Genomic DNA, 27,238 nt, shown 5'->3' with positions numbered 1-27,238 from the left:
ATATGAGCTTAAAAGAGGAAGACTTATTTATATGTACTTATATATATGTATTAAATCTGAGTTACTTTACTTTATGTCTTTGTGGTTATATGATCTTTGTCTTCTGAAACAAAAAAAAACTAAATGGTTTTTGTTTGTCTTTGTATTTCTAGATACAATACATTTTAAAAGGAAAACTCAGGGCCATTGGAAGTGGAAAACTTGCTATTTTTCCAAAGACTACTTTTTAGATTCTCAGGACAAAGATATATACATTGTTTGGAAACTTTGTGTAGTGTTTACAACATGAATCTAGAGGAAGCGAAGAGTTTAACAGTACATATCCTTGCCTTTCCTATCACTTAAGAAATGCTGGAAAATAGGAGTGCCTACTTTCTATTTATGGCACTAACAAAAGCATCAATTTAGGCAATTGCCTGCTCTTAAATCCCTTGTCACTTCTATCGGTGTACGTGCCAGTGAGTTCTCAAAGTCTAAATGACCAGACACAGTATTTGGCTGAACTTTCCTCTTCCTTCCACTTATTGAAGGTTTGACTAATAGTCCTGAAGTAAGAGCTTAAAATAGATTCACCTATTAACAGCTAGGACTTGGTGCTGGCTAATTACACTTTATTGCTTCTTCGTTGCATAATGTATGCTGTTCCAAGTGGGATTTTCTCACTGATTTTGAAATATCTGGTGCTCACATTTTCGCATGTCACCTTACTGGGATTCGCATGTGTCTGTAAACGCAGAGCCAGCGGGTGGGGAACAGCATGACCAGGAACACTTTCACAGGCAAGGACTCTAATTTGTAGAAAGTAAAAGCAGCGTGGCAGGTTGGGCTGCTAGCCACAGGTCAGCAATTTCAAACGACTGGGTGCTCCTGCTCTGGTAGAGAGTTCCACTCTCTTAAACTGTCCTACAGTGTCACCATGCGTCAGCATAAACTCAATGGCAATGAGTTTGTTTTTGTTGTTGTTTTGGGTGTTTACTCTTTGGATCACGTTTGTTTTACTATCTGAAGCATTTACATACATAATTAAAACCATCAACTAAAATATATATTTGAAATGGCGCTTGTTCTGATTTGGAGCTATGTAAAGAGCCCGGGTAGTGCTGTCAGGTACCAGTTGGACCACTAACTCCAAGGTCAGCAGTTAAACTCCAATCCCCCCATGGGAGAAGGAGGTCGTCACCAGCCTCCATAAAGAGTTACAGCCTTAGAAACCCTGTCTCTGAAACCTGCTGTCAGAATTGACTCACTGGCCAGTCAATGTGTTTGTGTGTGTGAATATATGATGGTCAAGTGTTGGGCTGATAACACCGGGCTGTAGGTTCAAATTCATCAGCTACCCCATAGGAAGGATGAGTTTCTCTGTTCCCATGGAAATTTACAGTCTTGGAAACTTGAAAGAGTGGTTCTGCTCTGTCCAAAAAGGGTTACTGTGATTTGGAATTGTTTCTCTGGCTCTGGGTTTCATTTGCCTCGTGGTTAGTTTAATTGTACCCCATAACTCACAACTCAGTGCCATCAAGTAGGTTTTGACTCACAGTGACCCTACAGCACGGAGTAGAAGTGCTCGTGCTAATTTTTAAAACAGTAATTTTTCATAGGGATTGAAAGCCTCTTTTCCCTACTGAGGAATGGCTGGTGGTTTTGAACTGTTGATCTTGCAATTAGTAGTCCAATGTGTAACCGCCTACACCAAGAGGGCTCCTGGTTATATACTACAGAGGTAGATATATCCACCCCTCTAGACAAAATGTTCAGGTTTGAAAGAAATATTTCAGAGGCCTAAGCTTGGAGATGATATAAAAAAATCATTGAACTTTAGCAATTTTCATTTTATCAATATGTTGAATTAGGCTAGAAGAGTACTTAGAACAAACACTAGAAACCCCACCTTAAGGTGCCAAGAATCATAGACCGAAGGAGAAAGTAAGGAACACTCACAAAGTGCTCTCCTAGAACAATAGAGTCACAAGGGATTAAGATATGTAGGAATAAGTCATAAAGTGCCAATTATGTGATCATAAATGACTCTTCTAACTACAATTTTCGTGACATGCTCAGTGCAAAAGAAATTATTGTGGAATAAATGGAAGGTGGGACATCAAAGGGAGTTAGTGCTATTTAATAGTAACCAGTACTGTATTTGGAAAATATAGTACCTAGAAGAGACTAATTTTTAAACAATAATAAAAGTTATTGAGCTATAGCCAATTAATATGACCCTTTGAGCTGTAATTCCTCATGTGATAGGTTCTCTTTCTGGCCTCTCTGGCTGTGCCTATCGGCCCACTTTTAAGGGGGAACTCTATCTACTATGCCAGCGGACAGGATGAGGTGACCTTAGAGATGGTGGGAACCAAGTCACACTCTTTCCTCAAGGGCATCTTTGGAGTTTACCTTAGAAGAGGATGTGAACAAAGCCACATCCTTTGTTTTCCTGGAGAGCATCTTTAAGACTCTGGCTTCATTTAGGGTGTCATGTAAGACACCATCCTCTGTTTTCTTGCGTGTGGCATGTATACAGGCCCCACTGTGTAGTTCTATACACACCTCACATCATCAGAAAAGTCAGACCTCTATTTCCTGAATGAGCTGTGGTAGACAAGAGGACTAGCTGTGACTTTTGTATGTTTTGGGCTCCTGGAACTTGACTGTGCAATTGGCTCACCTCTGCCTGACCTTCAGATTTGAGACAGAGCCACACCCATCACCATGTGACACATTTCTTCAAAGTTTCCGTGGATGTTGCAATGAAGCACAACATATATTCCAGGGAGGATTGGGAAGGGGAATGGAGCAGAATGGCATCTTGGAAAACTTGGAATTTGGGGAGATCTTTAATCTCCACCGCCTTGAGACTAGTATTAGTTCTTCTAAAAGGATTTGTTACCAGTTATACATGCTCGTTATAGAAAATGAAAATTGCCTAGCATTATTAAAAGCTAAAGTGCAACATAACTTTAAATCCTGCCTCTGAAAGTAAATTCCTTTGAACATATTCATCTGCTTAAATTATTTATCCTGCCATTGGTTAGATAAGGTTAGGCAGATTTATCATTTTTCTAGTCAACATAAATATTTTTCATATTCTCATTTTCCTAAACAATTTATATATTCTCCTATATCTATCTATGTACATAGCAGTTATTTATATATTAGCCATATAACTAAAATTTTGAAGTTTTACTTTTTTGTTTAATTTTATTTGTGATTTTTTTACTGAATTTAAATTTACAATATTTATGCATTCAAATAATTATTCCCATTTCAAAGGCATTCAGACTCAGAGGGAATGGAGATGTTAAAAGTCTGATAGAATCAAACACTATTTTAATGCAAAGGAAAGAGTAATGTAATAGGTGAAGGAAATAAGAGTCGGTGAAAGGATGGACTTACAAACTCAAAAACAGAATGACCAGTGAACAAAACAAAGGAGCCCTGTTCTTCAGGCACAAGAGGAGAGTAAACATTTGGTATATAGATATAACTGAGTGAGCAAATAACTTGAGGGGTTTGATGAAGATAGGAGATTTTTAAAAATTAGGCTTAAATATTGGTTTATGGCTAATGGTACACGACTATAACTGAAAAATGAAAACAACAAGGTCGTTTGCAATTAGAATGATTTCATCATTGACTGGGAACATTTCCTCATGCAATATGTCCCAAAGAACAAGGTCCTTAGATACAGAATTAGAAATTGGCTTTAAAATGATCACCATTCATATATCATAGCAACCTATGCCCTTAAAAATGGTCTGGCAGTGACTGAGACATGTGTTTTCATTCATCTAGCTATGCTTACCAATCAACTTATTTTGGGCTTTATGTTCTTCAGTTATGAAAATTCCAGTAAAGTTAAAAATATAGTCTTCTCACCAATTTTCAAATTGATCACTGACTGATGTGTTTTAGACTTTTTAGTGCTTATTCACCACAATACGGAAGATGTAGATCACTCCAAAATGTATTTGAAATATAAATACTCTGAGTTATGTCTATCTTTTTGAAAATAAAATCTATAACATATTTAAGTTAAGATATTTACATAATATATTTAAAATAAAACTTCTTTTAGTGTTTACTGAGAATAAAAAACCTAAGAGAAATCCAAAAGTAAATTATTATAATATTATCCCTTTGTTATTTTTTCAGCTAAATGATAGGGTGTGTCTGTAAAGAAAATGTGACCATTTTGTTGTTGTCTTCCAGTTAGAAGAAAGGTTTGATCAATTCCCTATGCTATTTATTTTAAGAATGGTCAAGTACATGGATAGATGTAAGTATTAAACATTTCAAAAAGTTGTGTACCTACTTCATTTGTTTAACAATAGTGCTCTTTCCAGATTCTCCTGCTCCTGAAAGAGAGAGATGAGAGTATTATCACCCAAAACATAAAATCTTTATATATGTATTAAGCCTTGTGACTATCTCTTTCCCATGTGTAAAACCTTAACAGATATCTCTCCATGAAAAGAAGAATAATATGCCTGTCGAATCTTAAAATGCCCTAGCTGTCCACTTTCTAGGATAAGAGAAGAGCATAAACCATCTCTATATTTATATTAGATCCTGATTTAGGTCTGGATCCAAAGCAGCCAACAGATCCAATCTATGGGGCAAATCCAGCATGGCCTTTGAACATGGTTTGGAAAAGGTATCTCCTGGCTTTGCAACCCAGTAAGAAGGGTTCCCAGCTTTGTAGTCTGAATGAATACTTATATAGCCCCTTCTATTAAGTAATAAAACAAAGCCATGAGGCCATAGTCGCCTTTATTTCCAGAACCAGTCAATATAAAGCTATGTAGGAATTCATTGCATTCTGCAAAGAAATACAAAAGTGCTGAGAGTGAGGTGATGAGCCCGATTGCATAACCTTGATTCCAACAGAGCTCGTTGGTCTAGAGCGTGATTCTCCCCTGGGGTATGAGAGCTTCTGGGCTCAAGGCTTGGAGGAGCAATAGTGTTCACATCCCAGGTGGCATCGTGAAGTAAGTAGTGGGCTTCTAACCACAAGGGCAATAGTTCAAAACCACCAAGTGGCTCCAGGAGAAGGTCCCCATGACTCTTTTCCCCATAAAGAGTGACATTTTCAGAAACTCACAAGGACAGTTCTACACTGCCTTATGGGGTCACTCTGAGTTGGAATTAACTTAATGGCGCTAGAGACCAAAAGTGTCTTCAGTACGTCTTTCAACACCTTGCGTTCTTCATCTTTAATTGGAGGATACTTGTTGCTCACAAAATTATTGGATGACATTGTTGACATAGAAATGTAAAGCAATGCTATCTAAAAATCCCAGCATGTTTCCTGACATGAACAACTTTATATGTTATTGTAGGCACAAAACCCTAAATGTATGTAACAAATGACATTGGAGCAAGGGGATGCTTATCTGGAAAAGAGCATCACCTCTATTCTTACAATCTATCTCAAGTTAATTTGAAATTAATATGCATATATAATAAAATTATATATAACACAAAACTTGTAAGTAAAAACTAAAACTATTTTTTGTGATCAGTGCTTTTGTTGCTGTTGTTATTTTCTTTCTTTCTTTTTTTTTAATTAGGGGCTTGTACAACTCTTATCACAATCCATACATATACATACATAAATTGTATAAAGTAAATTCTTTGTCCTAATCATTTTCGAAGCATTTGCTCTCCACTTAAACCCTTTGCATCAGGTCCTCTTTTTTCCCCTCCCTCCCTGCTCCCCCCTCCCTCATAAGCCCTTGATAATTTATAGATGATTATTTTGTCATATCTTGCCCTATCTGGCGTTTCCCTTCACCCCCTTTTCTGTTTTCCGTCCCCCAGGGAGGAGGTCACATGTAGATCCTTGTAATTGGTTCCCCCTTTCCAACCCACTCACCCTCTACTCTCCCAATATCACCACTCACACCCTTGGTCCTGAAGGGATCATCCTCCCTGAATTCCCTGTGCCTCCAGCTCCTATATGCACCAGTGTACAACCTCTGCTCTATCCAGACTTGCAAGGTAGAATTCGGATCATGGTAGTGGGGCAGGGGGTGGGGGTGGGGTGGGGGGGAAGCACTTAGGAACTGGAGGAAAGCTGTGTTCTTCATCGGTGCTACGTCGCACCCTGACTGGCTCATCTCCTCCCCTAGAGAGGTCTTTTCAACCAAAATGTGATCAAAATTTACTTGTGACAAAAAAAGTGAAACAATAAGTATAAAAAGTGATTAACTGTATTCTAATTTTAAAATGTTTCCTCCTCAGCAGACACTGTTTAGGGAAAGAAAAGAGAAGCCAATGGCAATGGGAAAATATTTACAACACATGTCAGACAAAGGATGGATATCTAGGTATAGAAGGAAATATTAAAAGATGAAATGGATATGCTAAATATTTCTACTCATCTGGCAAATGTTCAATAAAACCATAATGGAATGGAATTATACATTCACTGGAGTGATGAAAATTTTAAAATTCTCACAACACAAAGTGTGGGCAAGGATGTAGACTCACTTGAAACTGATTACATTATTGGTGAGTGTAAAAATTATATAGTCACCTGGGAAAATAATGTGGAAATTTCTTTAAAAATTAAACACATACTCATCATAACCCTAGATATTTTCCCTAAAGGAATAAAAATGTTTGTCTTTTAAAATATATTTGCACAAGTACCAATAACAGTTTTATTTGTAATAGTTACAAAATTGTAAGGCCCCAAACTCCCATTGATATGCAAGTGAACAAAAAATGGCATATATTTATAATGGAATTTTATCAGCAATATGAAAGAATAAACTGTGATATGTGTAACAACATAAATTAATTAAAAATAAATACACTCCGTGGAAAAATCAGGATACCAAATAGTACATGTCAATTCATTTATGTAGAAGTCTGTGAAGATTAAACCAAAGTATAGTAACATATCACTGGTTAGCTGGGCCTGGGAGAGAAGGAAGTCATGATTACATTAATCTGTGGAAATTCAAGGGTAAAGAAAATGTTCAGTAACTTGATCATGTTATGGGTAGATACATCTATCAAAACTCAGATTTATGCCTAAAGCATAGGGGAGCTATTTACATCCATTATAGCTCATGTTGTCCCAAACCCCATCAACTTTCTCACCCTCCCTGTTCCTGTACTTTTCCCAGTCCCTGTCCCTCCCCCTAGCCCTCGCTGTCCTTCTCTCCTTCTAGGTAACATTGCAGGTCATCATCAAGAATACACAACATACTTGAACAATTGTAAATTTATAATTGTGTTACTATCAAGAATATATGTATGTGCATTATCATTTATATCGTCTATCATGTATATATAGTTGGCTATCATGTTCATTTTTTACCCGTATGCACACCAGTCATTTCTATTTTTGTGTTTTAAACAGTAGGATACATGCACTGCGACAATGGCACTGTAGACTTCCGGGGGGGGAAATCTGGATGATTTTGAATATAGAGTTGACTGCCTTTTGAAAAGAAAGTAAAGGTGAATATGTCTCGTGAGAGAATTGGATTAAAGTCATTATAATATGTAGGGTGTAGTTGGAATACAAAATGCGGTTAAAAATTTTCAGTAATCCTAGCCATTCAAAGGATAGGGTCAGTTAAGGTGCAAAGCCAGGCAATATTTTCATAATTTGAAATTTTTTATTTTAGAGGTAGGAGGAAGAAGAAATAAACAAAACAGGGATTTGCCTAAAGTTGCTCACGTTCAGTAATACAAACTAGGTAATAAATTTTTGAGTTTTAATCCCTAATAAATCTCTTAAACGTTGTTGAGGGAAACTCATAACTTGGGAATAGATATGAAATTATATCACGACTGTATCCTCAGATTTAGCCAACCATTTACAGAATGAAGATGATATTGAACTACCTGGAAAAAGGAAATGTCTACGTGGTTCAAAATTTTTGCTCCAAACTTGTTTGCAAATGAATCACTATTTAGTCTCCTAATAACCTTGTCGGTGTTCCTAATAGAAAGTAAAATAATTGATATATTCCTGGGAGTTTCAGACACTCGCCCCTCTAGGTCTAATGTCTTTGAAGTCCTGCTATTAATTTAGAACAAAATGTCAAAGAAGCATTGCTATCGAGTCGATGTCTACTCAGTGCGACACTGCAGGACAGGGTGGAACTCCTCCGTACAGTTCTGAGCCTGCAGTTCTTTGTGGGAGTAAAAGGCCCATCCTTCTCCCAAAGAGTCGCTGGTGGTTTTGAATCTCTGACCTTATGGTTCACAGCCCACCACGTGACCACGACACCACCAGGGCTCTTTCAAAGTTGGACAGCTCAGGAAGATTTTAGATTTTCCAGGGAAAAAGATCAAATATAGGAAGACTACTAGACGTTGCATACACCAGGATGGCATTCTATCGCCTTGTTTGACTAAAATAGTATGCTTTTGCATGAACAAATGAATTATGATTTTAGTATGATTTTACATTCGTAAAAGTGATAGGAGTTTGGTCCCTTGACATCTCAGAGTTTTATTCAAATTATATTACAACCTATATTAAATCAGAGGACCCTGACCAATTTCTCTAGAATTGTAATCAAGCTTTAAAATGCTGCGTTTGCATTTCCCCGTTCTTTCTTCTCTTGCTCTCCTGGCGTTTGTTCTCCTTTAACTTGCCTCCAAGTTCCAATTTACTTATAGACTTGCCCATCTTCCACAAGGTCGGGAACCACTGCTTTTGTTCACCGCCATATGCCAAGAGCCTAAAGCAACACCTGCTTAATAGTAGAGGTCAACATAATATGGGACTTAACTCCAGATTCAAACATTGGACGTGTTCCTCGTCCCCTGTGTCTTTGTCTCCCCTCTTCAAATGGTTCGGCATGGTTTGCTATGTTGTCATCAACCCAAGTGAACAAGCACAGCTGTATTTAAGTGGGATTTTCTTTCATAATTCGTGTCTTTTATTCTGGGCATATGGAAATGTGTGTCGTTTCTGCAGTTGCCGGCCACAGCTGCTCGTGTCCTATGCCATTGAGGAAATGAGAGTGGGAAAGCTGTGGGAACAAAGATGGCCTGCCTGGTGTTGGTTCTTCTTTTGAGTAAGCCTGCAGAGTTTGGGATTTAACGACTATCCAGTCTATAACTACTCACTCCAAACCAAACTCTCTCTCTCATTGCAACCCCATATGCGACATGACGCATAGCGACCCTAGAGGACAGAGTAGAAATGGCCCTGTGGAGGTTTCTGTGATTGGCTAAGTGTTTATGGAAGTAGAAAGTCTCATCTTTCTCTCACGGAGCCTCTGGTGGTTTCAATCTGCTGATCTTGTGTAACCTTGTGATTACAACCCAAGTGTAACTCTATGCCACCAGGGGTCCCAGGACCACAGAAGTTGAAATTTGATGATACAGTTGGGGACTTCAAAATAAACCGGAACAATTTTATCATATTTCCTACATAGAGTTACATTAATAAATCAAGCATGAGATACAAGATGGGAGATAGTCATCTAATTTAACAGAGATGACTAGATTTAAAATAAAAACATTTGAAAATAGATAAATTCAGAGCAAAATGGCACCTCATTCATTTTAAGAAGCTAAATATTTCTTTGTGAGAAAGACCAAACCAAATATCTGAGCTTAATGTGCCCCACACCCTGGTTGGCTGCTTTTAGTTGTGTGCTAAGTACCCCCAGAATGTGCAGAAATTGGAAAGAAAGGTTATCCAGTATGCTAATAAAACTGTTCTCGATACGTTTTTACTCCATGACAGTAGACGTGAGCATTGCAAGTTGCAGCATTGTCCGAGGCATAGATGATTAAATAGCTTAGATTGGCAGAACGTCCCACTTCTCTAAAAGTCGATCTTCATTTTTGCTGAATGGATAATGTCAGCGTTATTGGAGGTTTGGGAGAAAGGGACTCCCCAAGCCATGGAAACCCCAATACTCGGCAAGACGGAGTATTTTATGTTGCACTGTTTTTCACCAGGGTGGAAACAATTGTAGGTTGGTCTTGGAGAAAATCTGAGACTGAGAAAAGATGTGTCATTTTTAAGTGCCGAGTATTTTTCTCTCCATAATGATATCATGGTCTTACTTCTATGATGAGCCAAAGTTGATTTAGAGCACTTGTATTTAAATTAATTATCTAAATACACGATATTAATTGAATATCAAGAGTTCTTCAGAATTGTTCAACCAGGTGATGAATAAAGATTCCCATCAAAATTTCATTAGAGCAGCTCTATATTTGGTAATGAATCATAGATTTATTAGAAATTTAGACCCCCAAAAAGCCTTTTTTAGGCTATATCATCAGCAAGATGACGTCTATTCAGAATGGACTTCTGTTCTATGATGTTAAGGCAGCTGAGTCCTCAGGATGTGTGCTAGGAAGTCAGGAGAGTAAAACCTCATGAAACTGCGTATAAAACATGAATAGCTCCTTCAGAGGTCACTATGGGTCATCTTTGCTTCAAACACTGAAGGTACAATACACTCATTTAAAGGGAAAAATGGAAAAGCTAATCTCTCCAACATGTCATTTGTTATTATTTGGAACCTGATATCAAAGAAATTTCAGAAATATATAGTTCATTTCCATGTTCACAAGGATTCTAGGTATTAGTTCACAAAGATCCTTCCATTTTTGCAGGATTAGGTCATGTTACTGAGCGCAGCATACACATCAAAACACCACGTTCCCATATGCTGAGGGCGTCCTAAAATAACTTCTTCCTTTCACATTGAGTCATCACTAAAATTAATTTCTGGGGCAAGGGGTACTAAGGGAATGTTAACATTGTATAATTTATTTCTCTGAAGTAGATAATTTATATGATGACTAAACATTTCAATTATACTTAATCCAATCTTTAACACTAATACATTATTTTATTTTAGTAAGAATTTTAATCTGAATTTTACTTGCTCATAGAAAAATAATTTTAAAGATACACATTATCTTTTGCTGTAACTATACTTCAAAGGAACATACAAGAATCGATTTTTCATTTGATATATTTTGTTAAAACATGCAAGGTGAGATGATATGCTTTGTATTATAATCACACATACAAATTTCTCTAGATGTCCTTAAAAATCACGTAACTCTCAAATACAAAGAAACCTTAGAAATCAACCAGCTCTGTACGTCTCTTCCTTCCAAGTATGAGACGTGAGTTCCGGAATGATTTTAGTACTCATCCAAAGGTGCAACTTGACCTACAAACAACAAAAAATATGTGATTCCTGATTTCCCCTTTACCCTTTCCATCTATGTCATGTTGCTTTTGTCTGAGTTTTATTTTGGTAACGTCCAGCATCATAGTGTTTTCAGCACATGAAACATCAGATACTAAGCTATCATAAACTATTTTGAATGTGCTAATTCTAAATTAAAATGAAAGCCGGTCATTGTTATGGAAATACTGCCCACCACAAGATAGGAAAATGGAATGGGTGTTCTCGTGTTTCCGACGTCAATTAACACGGGTTTGTCCTCACATTGGACTTTGACTATATACCTCAATCAATTTTAATGCCTGGGAGTCAGTTTCCTCTTTTGTACAATTAAATGATTACCATATACCTAAGAATATTGATTATTAATATAGGAACAACTGTGAAAACAGGGCACCACCTGGCAGCGTTTCCCTCTGTTATACACGGGGCGGGCGCTATGGTTTGGAAGGGACCCAGTAACACCCAGCAACACCGTCACCTCTCACTGCTTGAGGGCGTGGAAAGCCCCGGGACATCGCTAACTGGGAGACCCAGGAGCTAGGGAGTCCTCAATCGCTTTCATATTTGAAGAATAGCCTCACTTCTGGAAGATATTTTGAAGGTTTTTCGTTCCTTCATGCCTTTCTCATGAACCTGCGTTCTAGGCGCCTTCCTCTCAGAACCACCTCGTCGCGTGAAGGTTAAACGGCCTTGGGAACATTGAGCACAGAAATTGGTGTTGTAGAACAACACTGATACTGTGTTACTGTATCGCGGGGGTTTTGTTTGATCAGCCTCACTCTGGGTATCTGTATCTCCAGGGAAATATTTTCTTAACAAAAGTCGTATTTACTTTGTCTCCTTTTTTGATAGCTTCAGTACACTATTTGCCAATATTGAGTTTACAGTATAGTTATTACATTTTCCTTATTTATCTTCATATCAACGCTTACCAATTACAGTTGCATATAACACAAATATAATTAACTTAAAACCTAAATTAACTATATTTTAACTATATTTTTGTAAAAATGCAGTTTTATAATTTGGCTATTCTGCTAATTGGGATGACTTGGAATCTTGGTCTTGCTATCTCTTACCATGCTCCATCAAATGCTCAGGTTTGCTAGTTTGCAAGACCTTCTCAAAAATGTTAAATCTCCTTAAATAATCATGATTTTCCCCTTCTAGTTTCTAAGGCATTTAGCAATTTTCTAACTCAGATTTTAAGAAAGTCTCACAAATAAAATGCCCATAAAAATTAATAAATCCTACTCAAAATTATGCCAAATATACAATTTAACAATGCAACTCAAATGAGAAGCAGCATAACAACTTAGTCATAGTACATAGATCCATGAAGTCTTCAAATATTTTTCAAATACAAGATGTGCTTATACTTTTAAAGAAATAAAAAGTCAAACAAATTTATAAAATAATTTTAAACAAAATTGAAAAGTAAATGAATAGAATTTCTAGAATTGAAAACCAGAATAAAATGTTCACTATATCTGTTGCTTTTTCTTTTTAATGGGTGTAAGTTTCCAGAGAAGATCATCAGTTTTGCATTCAGTAGTTCGCACACATTTACCTTCACCTCATTCATTGCAATCCCCTCACTTAACCCGCTGCCTCCCTGCCCTTCACGTTTCTATGCCTTCTTCTTTACCAACGCTTCTAAAATTTGCCCTTAAGTAATTGCTGTCCTTTTAATTCCAGATGGTAAATTATGTTATGGTGTGCATAACTCGCATAACTCACATAACTTACCTTTATACACCTGTCTATTGTTTGACTGAAAATTAAGCCAAGTGATGAGTTCGAGTTCTAGATCTGAGAGTGATTACAGCCATAGTCTTGGGGTTTCCAAAGATTCTATCAAAGCGGTAAGCCTAGTCTCTTTTATGATTGTGAGTGTTCTAAAATTTCCTTCTGCTCTACCTAAAAATCAGCAGATGTGTTTGAACTACTGTCCCTGTGGTTATCCGCCTAAAGCATAAGCCACCATGCCACTGCAGCTCCTTCCACTCTCTCCACTCTTCCAGCTTCTAATGTGACCCCCTTTCAGAGCAGGTGATAGTGGTGGCTGGGGACCATTCAGTTCTGCCTCAACATCATTCAGACTGATGCTTGAGTGTTCGTTTAGTTCACTGGACTAATTATTGTCAAATATTTTTCATTTTCATCACATAAAGACCAATAGTTTCACCAGACATGGCTGCTTACCAACTTTTAAGGCCACCACAACAGAAGGTAGATATTTTTGTGATCTACCATATATACACAAGCATAAGCCAAGATTTTCAGCACATGTTTAATGCAGTTTTGTGGTAAAATTAGGTACCTCGATTGATATTCAGGTCGGCTTATACTCAAGTATATACAGTATGTTGTGTCCAGTAACTTTAGTGTCAACAAAAAAGTAATTCAGTGTCATTGTTCCTTCTTGAAAACACTAGTCTTATATGCCTTCCCAGAAGACGAGAACCCAAAGGCACTGTTTTTTAAAGATAGCTTAATGGGACCGACAGTTCTGGGGGGACTTGGGGTGGGGGGGTAGGGGGGTAAGGAAGTGGTGATAACAAACCCAGGGACAAGGGAAAAACATGGGACCCCAAATGGTAGAGAAGGGGGAGTGGCAGGCCTGGTGGGAAATGATCAAGGGTAAGGTTGCTTAGAGAAGAGGTATACTCTAGCCCAGGTGGCGATGAAGCATGGTAGTAGGGCAGGAGGAAAGTCAAGGGAGATGGAGGAAAGAGCTAGGAGTCAAAGGGCATTCATGGAGGTCTAGACAAAGACATGTACATGCAAATATATATAGGAGGATGGGGAAATAGATCTATGTGTCTATATTTATAGGTCAAATATTAAGGTGGCGGAAGGACCTTGGGCCTCTACTCAAACACTCCCTCAATGCATGAATACCTTCTTTTATTAAATTGGAACTCTATGATGCTCACTCTCCCGACACAACGGCTGGAGCCAAAGTGGGTGAAAAAGCAAATGTGGTGAAGAAAGCTGATGGTGCCCGGCTATCAAAAGAGATAGTGACTGGGGTCTTAAAGGCTTGAAGATAAACAAGCGGCCATCTAGCTCAGAAGCAACAAAGTCCACATGGAAGAACACACCAGCCTGTGTGATCGAGTGGTCCCGAAGGGATCAGATATCAGGCATCAAAGAACAAAAAATCATATCATTGACTGCACACCTCCATGATAGGATCGCTGAAGACAAATGGGTGCATAAGCAAATGTGGTGAAGAAAGCTGATGGTGCCCGGCTATCAAAAGAGATAGTGTCTGGGGTCTTAAAGGCTTGAAGGTGAACAAGTGGCCATCAAGCTCAGAAGCAAAAAAGCCCACATGGAAGAAGCACACCGGCCAGTGCGATCACGAGGTGCCCAAGGGACCAGGTACAAGGCATCATGCAAAAAAAAAAAAAAAAGATATAAGTGTGTGTATGTACGTGTATATATGTGTATATGTGTATATGTATGTATATATATGTATATATATCATATTAAATGAAGGGGGAAGTGCAGAGTGGAGACCCAAGGCCCAAGTGTCGACTAATGGAGATCCCCTCATAGAGGGGTTTAGGAGAGGAGATGGGTTAATTAGGGTGTGAGGTAGTACCGATGAAGAACACAGCTTTCCCCCAGATCCTGGATGCTTCCTCCCCCAAACTACCATGATCCGAATTCTACCTTGCAGGGCTGGATAGGACAGAGGCTGTACACTGGTGCATATGAGGGTTGGAGGTACAGGGAATCCAGGGTGGATGATACCTTCAGGACCAAGGGTGTGAGGGACGATGCTGGGAGAGTGGAGGGTGAGTGGGTTGGAAAGGGGGAAGTGATTACAAGGATCCACATGTGACCTCTTCCCTGGGAGAGGGACAGCAGAGAAGGGGGGAAGGGAGACTCCGGATAGGGCAAGAAATGACAAAACAACGATGTATAAATTACCAAGGGCATATGAGGGAGGGGGGAATGGGGAGGGAGGGTAAAAAAAAAGAGGACCTGATGCAAGGGGCTTAAGTGGAGAGCAAATACCTTGAGAATGATTGGGGCAGGGAATGTATGGATGTGCTTTATACAATTGATGTATGTATATGTATGGACTGTGGTAAGAGTTGTATGAGTCCCTAATAAAATGTAAAAGAAGAAAAGAGAAAAAAATGATTAGGGCAAAGACTGTACAGATGTGCTTTATACAATTGATGTATGTATATGTATGAACTGTGAAAAGAATTGTATGAGCCCCAATAAATTGTTTAAAAAAAAAGATAGCTTAATGACAAATGATATTGTTATGCAAGATCTAAAATGTACTTGTAAATGGAACATCTTCACACACTGCAGATGTTTTATGCATACATAGGGAGTACCACTCCCAACCCCCCAACCCCCACCCCCAAAAGAAAAATCCTCCACTGGCAGAGCTAACTTTCTCAAAGTTAGTACACCCAGTGGTGTCTCCTGGGAAGGTTCTCACAGGTCATAAAAGCAGTTTTACTTAAACCTTGGGGTTTTTTTGGTTTTTTTTTTTTTTTGGTGGTGGTGGTGGTGGTGGTGGTGACCTTGGTTTTGTTTTTGTTGGGTTTTTTTGTGATGAATGATTTAAGAGAACAGCATGTAGCTGGGAAATTTTGTTTCCTGATTGGGAAAATGCCACTGAAACTGTTGCAGTGTTGAACACAGCTCGCAAGGACAGCACTGTGGGAAAAACTCAAGTGCATGGGTGGTTTTCTTTCAGAAGAGCTGAACTCTCCATTGATGACAAACCTCATACTGACGTCCATCAACTTCCTGAACTGACGAAAATGTCAACTTGGAGTGCATTTGGAGTTTATTCCACCACATCAGACTGTTCATCAAGCTTTCTATGTAGATGTTCTGAAAAGATTGCATAAGTGTATGACCAAAAAGGCCTGCTTTTTGGCAGATGATGGACTGGTTTTGCCACCACAACAATGTACCTGCTCACGCAGCCAACTCAACTCAGTTTTTAGCAAAAAATAAAAGCATGCCTCTTTTGCCCACCCACCTTGCTCACCTGACCTCGCTGCATGTGAATTCTTTTTGTTTCCACGAATGCAAAGGGACATGAAAGGACAGTGATTGGACATTGGAGCAGCTGTGAGGAAATCAAGGGAGGTGCTGTCAGCCATCCAAACAGATGAGTTTGAAACATGTTTGCAAGAATGTTAATCACATATTTGACAAATGTATTAAGTGTAATGGAGAAGATTTTGAAGGTGATAAGTTTGTTGTTTTTTTAAATAAAAATTAAATATATAGCTTTGAAAATAAATCCTGGTTTTTGGGAGGGGGAACAACCCATTGTACATCTATTTGTTGAATAGATAAACGAATAAAAAGTAAATTCTACTGACTATTCAGGATAAAAGAGGTAATGTTAAATTTTAACCTAAAAGCATCCCAAGAAATCATGTCATCTTTAGCATGAAGCACCTGTATCACAGTGCACTCGGGTCCTTTTTAAGTTACCTGCCAGTGTAGGAGGTAAACTGTACACGAAGCTCTTAGAAAGTTTGAGCCGATACTGTTATGACTTAAACAGCAGTGGGAAGAAATATATCGACTTTTCTTTCAATGAAGTTGCTTGATTGCCTCCACAACGTGTCTTGAAAAGCAATAGAAAATTTAGCATTTTTTAAATTTAAATTCATATTCAGGAATCATACCAAACCAAAAAGTGTTATTGGTTTGTTTTTGCAGATATGTTCTAGTGGTTTATTTTTTTACACTTTTTCTCAAAATGCTTCTTTCTCTGATATGGCATGTAGGATTTAGTCATCTTGAATACATGTAAGACAGCATAGAAAACTTCATGGCTTGTTTTAAAAGAAAATAATTATGACTAAAACACAACACTTGCTGGTAAAAAAACTATGAGAAGTCAGTGTTTAAAATAATATAGCTACCACAATTAATATGGTAAGTTCTAATGTATTAAGGACTGAAATAGAGTTTGGGGAATGGTGCTCAATATTGATGACAAAAGGATTTTCACCAAATATTAATTGGTACCAATTTGGATAAAGGATGGTATAAGAGTAATTCACTTGAGAAAACATATATACTTCATCTAATCAGTGTACCTTGCAGATTAATTCACAGAGTAGCATAACTGAGAGTATATAATATGGAGTTATATGTCAGGAGGCCCTAGCTTTAAATTTACTTAAGTAAACTGAGTCTTATGCAGACCATTTTATCCTCAGAGAAAATTTCTCTTAATGAGTGTTTGATCACACACCATTTCTCTTCACATTTTGAGATTTTATCTATGCCAAGCCTTCTTGATTTTTATCACTATAAAAGAGTTGACAGACGAAATTGTATCTGGAAAGGGTCATAAACAGAAGAAGACCCTTGACAAGATGAATTGATACAGTGAACTGCCATAATGGGATCAAGTATAACAATTGTGAGGATACCTCCTTCAGTCCCCCGGGGCGTTTGGCCACAAGACTGATCAGACCTGCATCCGCCCTGCGACCTGCCTTAGCAATCCTGACACCACCTCTCCCTCCCACAGTTGGCCCTACTTTTCAGTGGTGTTTGATGATCCATTACAATGGCCATGCTAAGCACAATGCTCACAGTTTTGAGGTTTATTAGGGAAGTTAACGGGTTCCAATTCATGTGAGAAATGCTCAGGAATACAGTTGTTCAATGAAGACATTTTTCTCTTCTGGGCCCACAGGCAGGCTTCTCTCTGTTCCTCAGTCTCCCGTTCTGGCTTCTATCAAGCTTCGGGAATGTTACAAAGCTCTTTCAGGGCTTCCAATAAGTCCCCAAAGGCATACCAGTAAACGAGAAGCCTTAGCTTGAAGATGCTTCGCTGGAGCTCCGTGGGTCAGTAAACCCAGCTCCCCGCCTCCCCAAGTTTCCAAAGACACTCCACTCCGCAGCCAGGCTCCTGCCCAAAGGATTCCACATGGCTTGCTCCTGAGTTGGGAAGTCCGTCATGTTGTCTCATGCTCTGGCTCCCGGTTTTCCTGTTGCAACTCCTCGGCCCCACCACTGGTGTCTACACTCTCCTACGAATCCAGAAGGTTAGGTGCGCAGGGTTCTTCCGGTCCAAAGACCCACTTCACTTCTGGTTCTTCTCTCTTGCTGGTAGTGAGAGATGGCGCTTCCCTTTCTGTAACAGCTCGTTTTATAGCCGCTCGGGTGGCAGTCACAATGAACTCTGGTAAGAATGACTCACAGCCAAATTACATAATCCAATTAGTATCCGCTCCCACTTTCTTGTCCAGACCCATTAGGAAAAAGAACATCGTTTGGTGGGAGAAATGAAAGCCAAGCTAAAGAATTCATTGCATGGCACTGGTAAGAGAAGAACTTCAAGGAATCAATTGCCCGATGTTAAAATGTCCATTAAGGGCGGCAGAAGATGAACTAGGGGAACAGAATATTTTGAGAATGTGGAGAGAAACATCGCTGAATTGGCTAACATCATTGGAGGGAGGTATATGAAACTGAAAAAATTAAATATGTAAGTATGAAGATTATATTAATATAATAGATTATTATACAATTTTGGCCAAAAAGGGGGAACTTTAATCTATGCTAAATGAGTACCGATTCTACGCAGTAGTCTTTTCAATAGGAGCCCTGGAGGCATAGAGGTTCCCTAATGGGATAACCGCAAACTCAGCAGTTCAAAACCACCAGCCAACGGGCAGGAGGAAAATGAGGCCTGCTCTGTAAAGGGTCATAGTCTCAGAAACCCAGAGGGGACGTTCTATTCCACTCTGTCTATAGTGTCGCTGTAAGCTGGGATTGACTTGACGGCAGTGAGTTTGGGTTTGGGTTTAGGGTTTTTCTACTGAAATAGCAAATATCAAGGCAGGAACGAAACCGACGATTTCTACCAAATCTACTAAATAATTAAGTAGTTATACCCAGATTTAATTAGCATAATAGATATTTTTCATATCTATTGGAGTTTCAACCTGTTTCCCCTTTGATCCCCCTTTTAAAGTTCAAACTCTGTACTAATATAATTGCACGTGAGTGCGTGGAGCGCAGCGTGGGTGGCACAAGGGCTGAGGATCCGAGTACCCAACGCGCAGCGGCGCTCATCCACCAGCCACTCCGGGCAAGAGGGACGGGACCTCGGCTGCAGTCTGCCGCGGTAAAGACCTGTTGTGGTTGTTGTTAGGTGCCATCGGGTCGGATCCACCCATAGCGACATTAAGCACAACAGAAGGCACCACTGCCCTGCCCTGCCCTGCGCCATCCCACAACCGTCCCCATACTTGAGTCCACTGGTGCAGCCACTGAATCAACCCATCTCCTGAGAGCCTTCCTCTTTTGTGCTTCTCCTCGGTGTTAGCAAACATGATCTACTTCTCCAGGGACTGGTCTCTCTTGACAACATGGTCCAAGTAGTGAGGTAAGCCTCACTCTCTTGCCTCAGAAGAGCAACTGTACTTCCAGGATAGATTGGTTTGCCCCTTAGCTGTCCATGGTACTTTCGCGATTCTTCGCGCTATAATTCAAATGCATCAGTTCTTCTTCTGTCTTTTTTATTCTTTATTGTGCAATGGAAAATACCATGGCTTGGGTCAGGAGTACTTTAGTCCTCAGAGGAACGTCCTTGCTTACAGCCTTGGGAATCGTAGGCGACAATTCTAGCCTGTCCTATAGGGCCACTGTATGTCAGAATTGAATTCACAGACATGGGAGCTTTGAGGTGGGAGGTAGATGGAGGAAAATTAAATGAGAAGATACACTGATTGTTTAAAAACTTAAAGATATTTTATGTACTACACTAGCACCTGTTTCATCACCTTACTTTTTTCACCAAACTATGGAAGGATAAATAACTTAAATAGCTCCTGCTCACGGCCCCCAGTCATTTCTGATTTGCACTGAGTAGATGGCTGCTGTGGGGTTTTGAGGCTGTGGTACAGCTGGTGCTTTTGAACTGCTGACCTGCTGGTTAGCCGCTGAACACATAGCTCACTACACCGCCAGGGATCATAGTCATTAATGAATGCTTGTAAAAGTTTAGGGCACCTCTTAAATTAGTATTTCAGGATGTGAATAAAAATGCATATGAAAATGTGATATTTTAGACTCAAGGAATTGTGATTTAAAAACACCAAGTTCAGAATCATATTCTAAGTATGGCATGCTGTAACCAACATTTTACAGCTTTTTTCCTTTAGCTGTACTGATTCATTGAGACAAATGAAGATCAATTGTATGTGTGCAATGTATTTGTCCGGTTCTTGTTGTTGTTCTTTTGTTTTTTTGGGTTTTTTTGTTTTTTTTTAAATTTATTTATTTTTTTAATTTTTTTGTTGTTCTTTTGTTTTAATTTACTTTTGCTCTGGCCTGTTAGAAAGGAAGACATCTGCCCTTTGAGCAGTCCAGGGTGCTACCAACTGCTCTGTTTCATCAGAAAACCCAAGGTTGTAATGTGTGGAGTTGGCTCTGGAATTTTCTATTTATTTCAGAAAAAACTGTCCTTACACTTTGAAGAAAGTTTGAAACTCTTTAGCTAGACCTCTTCTCCCAGTATATTCTACCCGACAGAAAGCAATTTGAGCATTTGCATTACAACTATTAACTCCTTCACAGTTCAGGGGAAAATATCTATAACAAATATATAATGAAAATATATTATTACTGAAAATAGTTTTAAAACTGGATAAGCAAAACAAATAATTGGCAGTGTTATTTAGGGGTATATCCTATTGTGGTCACAGAATCTTTTTTTCATTCTTGATGATAAAATATTTATCAGTTAATTTTAACAGAATCATTCTATGAATCTCTATCTAATTATACAAATGGCAAACACTGGTTATATCGGTATCATCAAATTTTAAAAGATACTTCTTAAACTTGATGAATTAAAATTTAGCTAAAAACTATGGAGAAACTCTAGTGTCTAGCACCTTTTCTTACTCCCAACCAGAGATCCATTGAAACAATAAAAATTAACACCTAGTTAGAAAAAACAAAATGAATAATGATAAATAAGACCTTTGATTTAGCCAAGTTTTATAATCTTTCTGCTTTAACTGATAAACAAAACATTGGCAAAGAAAGAAAATATATACATTTATTGAAACGGAATTTATCAGAGATGTATGACTCTTTTGTAAAATAAGAGTCAGCCACTGAAGTCAAACAAGCAGCGATCTAGCAGGGAAGCAACAAAGTCCACCTGGAAGAAGCACACCAGCCTGGGTGATCATGAGCTGTCAATGGGAATAAGCATCAGAAACTCCAAAACAAGCAATCAGATTGCCATGTAAGAGCGTAGACAAAGTGAAGATCCCAAACCACCCATAAGATAATTGAACAGCCCTTCACAGAGGGCAAACCAAAAGGGGCGATATATCCAGGGGGGCGTATAGCACTGATGAAACTCATAAATAGCCTTTCATTTTACATGGTCCCTCCCCTTACGATTACAGTCTTAGTTTCACCTCATTCATCTTGTGAGAACTGTTTGTGCTCATTTGTGTAATTAAGGTCATTCAATGCATGAAATCCAAGATAGATAAACCCTTCAGACATAGTATGGAGAAAGAGCTGGCGGGGGGAGGGTGGCGGGTGGAGGGGAGCAGAATTGATAGCAATGATGACTGTATAACCACGACCGAAGAGAATGACTAACAGAATTTTAAGAGAACAAATACACTGGATTGTGTAAGATATGGCAAAATAATAATATAGCAGTAAGGGTTCCTGGGGGCAGGGTGGGGAAGGGAGGGATAGGGGAGCTGATATCCAAGAGTTCAAGAAGAAAAGAAAATGTTTTTAAAATGATGATGGCAGCCACTATACAATGAAACTTGCTCTAATTGAATTATGGATTTTATAATACCTGTAAGAGCTCCCAATAAAATGATTTTTTTAAAAGAAGCCATGCTGTGAGACATTTTATAATAGAAAAAATATTTTCAGGGTTATCATTTTATAAAGGCAAGTCACTCAGAGAAGAAATGAGAAAAAGTTATATAATTGGCAGGTAAATCAGAAAATCATACTATCTCAAATGACTTAAAACTCATATTTCACCTTATTCATATTAAATTGTGTTTTCTTCATTCTGCTCTGTTTGTCTAATGAGGTTATGAAATATCTTTTTACCTGTGTCTCACAACAAGTTTTTAGATAGTGTCAGAATCATTATAATTGCCACATTACAGATGATATTTGTTAAATAAGTAGAGCCATTTAGAGATTTGAAAGGTTGATTAGCTAAAATAAATATAAATACATGTAACAATAATATGCTTTATACCTAAATTCTATTCAGTTTCATCTTCCTAATAGCCAATGGATTAAAATATGTTTTAAAACAATATGATGCCTTAAAATGCATTCAGAGGATGCATTAAAAAAATTAGTATAATTTTTAAAACCTAAACTAATTTTCACGGAGTCAATTCCAACTCATGACAACACTATAGAACCAGGCAGAATTTCCCTGTGGGCCGCTGAGACTGTAACAGCTTCCAGAAGCAGAAAACCTCGTCTTTCTTGCAAAGGTGGCTTGAATTGCTGGCCTTCAGTTTCAGCCCCACATGTAGCTGTGACACTATCAGGGCTCACTTAAGAAATAAAGGGAAAGACTATTGCTGATGAGCTGCCTATGAAACTTCTGGAAATTACTGGGTAAAAGTATACTAAAATATAGTTCAGAATTCTAAAATGATTGCTACGTATAGCAGTGGGTCTTAGGAATGAAGAAAAAGTGTACTACATGTCCCCTGTGTTTTTTGGGGTGTCAAAGCTTAATCAGTTCACAGTATGAAAGTTAAACAATCTACGACATAAAGTCTCTTGAAATAAGGAATAAAAGCAATCTGAAATTTGAAATACTGAATATAAGAGAGGAGACGTAGGAAGCCAGCTCCACCCTTATGTAATAGTTTTGTTTTTCTCAACCTTAAGAAAGGCCAGTCAAACATGATTCATAAGTAAAGACTTAAAAATTATCTTAGGAAGTCTACAAAACAGAACAACATATTCATTAAATTGATTTTTTCTTAATAAAATATATTCTTTCTGTGGCTTATTTGTGGGCTAATTTTTGAAGTACAAGATATCGTTGTCGTGATAGCAGTGATCGCATGCACTAGGAATGTATGAGTCACTTCTGGTGTTTCCTAGAAGCCACCTTTTGCTAAGGAAACAGATCTAATATCTGCTCTGTAATTTTACTTAAGGTTTGAAGAGCATCTTTTTAAAAATATATGTATGCAAGGTATGACCCTTTAATTATAAAGTAACACTTTGAAAACCGCTCAGATTCAGTGAAACCTCATGTCCAATAAGATCAAACGATGTATGTATTTCACCATCCATACTGCATTTGAGAATTTGGTGTTTTTGTGTTTAGGCACCTATGAAATGACCTTATAATATGAAGATGTATATAAAAATTAGGCAATACTTAATTTGAGATTCTAATTTTTACCAGATGCTCTGGTGACATGATCATTAAAAAGAAAAAATTAGGCTTTTAACTAAAAAGTGGGCAGTTATAACCAACTAGTGACTCCAATAGGAACAAAGACATAGACATTTGTTCCTATAAGGTTTACATCATGGGAAATCCTATGTCTTGGATATACATACATAAACATATATATGCAAACATACATATGTATAACTGCCCATCTGCCCACTGTTCAATAGGTTTACCATGATGTGGAATCAACCCCATGGCACACAACAGCAGCAGCCAAGTGATCCAAAGATGCCTTGCATTGAGTAAATCTACTGCATAAACCAAAACCTTACTGCCATCGAGTTGATGCCAACTCATAGCCGCCTACAGGGCAGGGTAGAGTTGTCCCTGTGGGTTTCCTAGACTGTATTCAAATTCAAATAAGTACAAAACTTCACATTGGAAAATGCTAGTAACATCGATATTAAGAACCAAACTAGAGTTGTTGAAAAAGACTTTGTTGAACTTTTTTTGTACTTGACACTTGAACCATGAAACTTAAAGCACAAATAGAGTTCAGAAGGAACAGTCTAAAGAGGCAAGTGTTAGAATATAATGGAAAAAGGAAAAGCATATCAAGTCAATTGGGTTAAATTTTTATAAAGAGATGACTCAGAGGTTGCTCAGATTTGTTGGGGCCAAATAAATATAAACATAATGGGACTGAATGAGTAAAATTGTGATTGTTTGAGGCAAGTAAAAATAATTGGGATATTGAAAACATATGATATTATTTAGAGATGCTATTTCCACAAAATAATATCATATGTTTTCAGTATCCCAATTATCCTCATACCATTTTTCCTGGTCCAAGACCTTAAAACGCTTGACTTCCCCACACACCTGTTATTTGCTTTCACTCTGCTTTCAGTGAATACCTTGGAGTCCTCGAAAAAGTATATTTACTGATTTCATCAGCCCCTCCACCGAGTCATTGACCTTCTGCACTGTCTTTAACCTTCAGGTGGTAGCGTGCAAGGCGATATACAAGTGAAATCACAACACTCGTGAACAAGGGGAGCAGAAGTTTCCTTTCCTTTCAAATGCAAGTGCTCGGAGTCTCTCAGCCAGTCTGTGAGATGCTGCTGCTACTTGACAGATAATATGCACCGTGAAGGAACAGTAAAAAAAAGAATTAGTGGGCATTTTGTTCTGTGAAAGATTCACAATTTTGGAGAAAAACAATATATATGTGTTATCATGAACTGCAGGGAGAGAGTACTTGGTTGCTTCCATTAATGCTCTTGTTTTGTATTCTTTTGATAGGTCTTTATTTCACAATATATGTCTGTTTTCAGTCAATATCAACTGAATTGAAGTAGTTAATTCACTTACATGACGCATATTGTTCTAAATAAAAATCAAACCATATATGTTAGTTTAGAACAACAAGTGACCGTTAAGAGTCTTTCTATTCATTGAGCATAAATATTGTTTTGGTCATATAGCACACTGAGATTTCAGGGAATGAAAAGGTAGAAGAAACACAATTCTGGTCATAAATAAATTCTATAAATCTCCCAAAATGCCATAAAGGGAATATTACTGGTGTACAACAAAGACGTGCATAACATTTAATAGCTGGAGTAAAATAATTAATATAACTGAGAATAACTTATCTTTGCTTCTTAAGTAGAGTCTAGTTGATTTTAACAGCCAGGTAAATAAATAACATACTAATTTGATGTCAAACAACTTAACATATTTCTGTTCAAACAAACTGACATTGATCATAACTTGTTAATTAAAGATTGCATTTTAGTATCATTCAGGAAATGATTAAGGTACAATAAGGTACAATAAACTAATAAGCAGAGATGAATTTTCTCTTAATAATAATAAATCTCATTGACATTGGGAAATGGAGCCATTGAATAAATATTTTACCATCTGCATAACAGAAAGACATGTAATAAAATAGTAAATAGAGAAATCTGTTTTAAAATATTTACTGAGCACAAGTGAAGCATATCTAGGCTTCCAAATACATTTTTTTCTATATAGTAATATCCCTTAAAGATAAATTTTGAGAAAAGTTAATAGAAAAATCAGTCTGGGAGCAAAAAGGAGAGTTAATTACCTAATAATAGCAACTTTACAGTTCTCGCGTCTCGCTCAGCATCTTCCTGAAGTTTTTTCTCCAGTTCTTTTGATCTTTTGGCTGACTCCTTACTCTCTGAACTAATTCCACTCCCCATCTTGTGGAATTAGATGAGTGTTAGTTTATTCGTTCAAACGTATTTCAAATGTGAAGTCCAACTCCCGTGTTGAATATATGATGACAAGACAATGCTCTGCTGAAGTACCCATCTGTTTTGACTATAGAGATGCTTTCTAATCCGTCACCTGATCGAGAGGTAGAACCATGCAACCCTGGTGGAAGCTGAAGAGGAAATTCATTATGCTTTCAAATTAAATGGCCACTTCTGTCACATTTTAGAAAATATACTCACATCGTTTAAAAGATAAAGAATAGCATGAAATTATATAGATATTCTCAAAATCTATTCAATGATGAACAAAGAGACATTCAAATGGAAAGCTTATTAATAAATAATATTTTACGGTGGTTAAAGGATAGTACCGCTAATTAAAATTCTTATCTTCCATTGTTTGCCTACTAATTCCTTATAATCATTCCTGTTTCATGATCAGGATGTTTGTATTAAGTTATCCAAACATAACTCTGTTTACATTATGACCTAAAATTATTAGAGGTGTCAGTATCTGCTAGCTCACTATAAACTTCCTTAAAATTAGAAACAGATAAGTATAACTCTTACATTTATACTTACTGTCTTATGCTACAAACATACAACTCAACATTTTACGTATTAAAATTACTGATTTTACTGCCATGCCATCCATTTCTATATATTGAACTTTTATTCCATGTGAGAAAGCCAACCCATCAACTTCATGGAGATCCTACTTAGTGTCGAATATTTCCTTTAGGCAGAACATTAACTGTTTGGTGCCACTAAGCAATAGCTTCCATGATAGGTGGACTTTTATGGATTTGGCACCAAGGGGATCAAAAACAATGTACTTTGAAATAGGGGGTAATAAGGTTTGTCCTAAAATGTGAAAACAGCAAATAGCTCCAAGTGTTCTACACCTTTTAAATACCCCGTGGAGTATCATGTACCGCCTCAAGATCTACCTGCTTGAGGGAAGAAATCTGGTTTTTTTTAATATGAAGCATAAATCAATATTGTCCTTATAACCAGAGCTGTTTATCTATGGTGACAAGCAAGCCTTTCAAAGTGTGCTTGGAGATTTGTGAATCTGCTCAACCAGGAAATGCTAGAATGCGGTCAGTACATCTGTTTGGCAACGCCGTTCTTATGTGAAGTTTGAACAGGTGTATTTTTGCATATTCCTCCAGCAAGGAAATAGGTCCCAGGTTAAATACATATTTCTGCTTTGTTTACTTTTCCACACAATAATATTAGACTACAGATAGGTAAGCATAGTCAAAACTTCTTGGATTCCATCCCTCCAAAGCTGTGTTATGGTAGCATAAGGATGTCCAAAGCAGATATGC

The 27,238-nt window shown here is 37.8% G+C and overlaps 1 protein-coding gene across 1 annotated transcript in view; it reads right to left on the bottom strand.

The window, feature by feature from the left end:
* Positions 1-25,889, bottom strand: part of GNAT3 (G protein subunit alpha transducin 3) — a 55,278-nt gene extending 29,389 nt beyond the window's left edge. Inside the window, exons 1-2 of the mRNA XM_075557650.1 lie at positions 25,772-25,889; positions 4,313-4,355 (exon numbers count right to left, since the gene is read on the bottom strand). Of these exons, the coding sequence (XP_075413765.1) occupies positions 4,313-4,355; positions 25,772-25,889 (161 nt within the window). The remainder of the gene's footprint in view (positions 1-4,312; positions 4,356-25,771) is intronic.
* Between the last annotated feature and the right edge of the window lie 1,349 nt (positions 25,890-27,238).

The sequence above is a fragment of the Tenrec ecaudatus genome, chromosome 9 (genome assembly GCF_050624435.1).
Source record: "Tenrec ecaudatus isolate mTenEca1 chromosome 9, mTenEca1.hap1, whole genome shotgun sequence".
NCBI classification, from domain to species: domain Eukaryota; kingdom Metazoa; phylum Chordata; class Mammalia; order Afrosoricida; family Tenrecidae; genus Tenrec; species Tenrec ecaudatus.
Note: the sequence above shows the minus strand (reverse complement) of the source record. Positions and strands in the feature narration are given on the sequence as shown.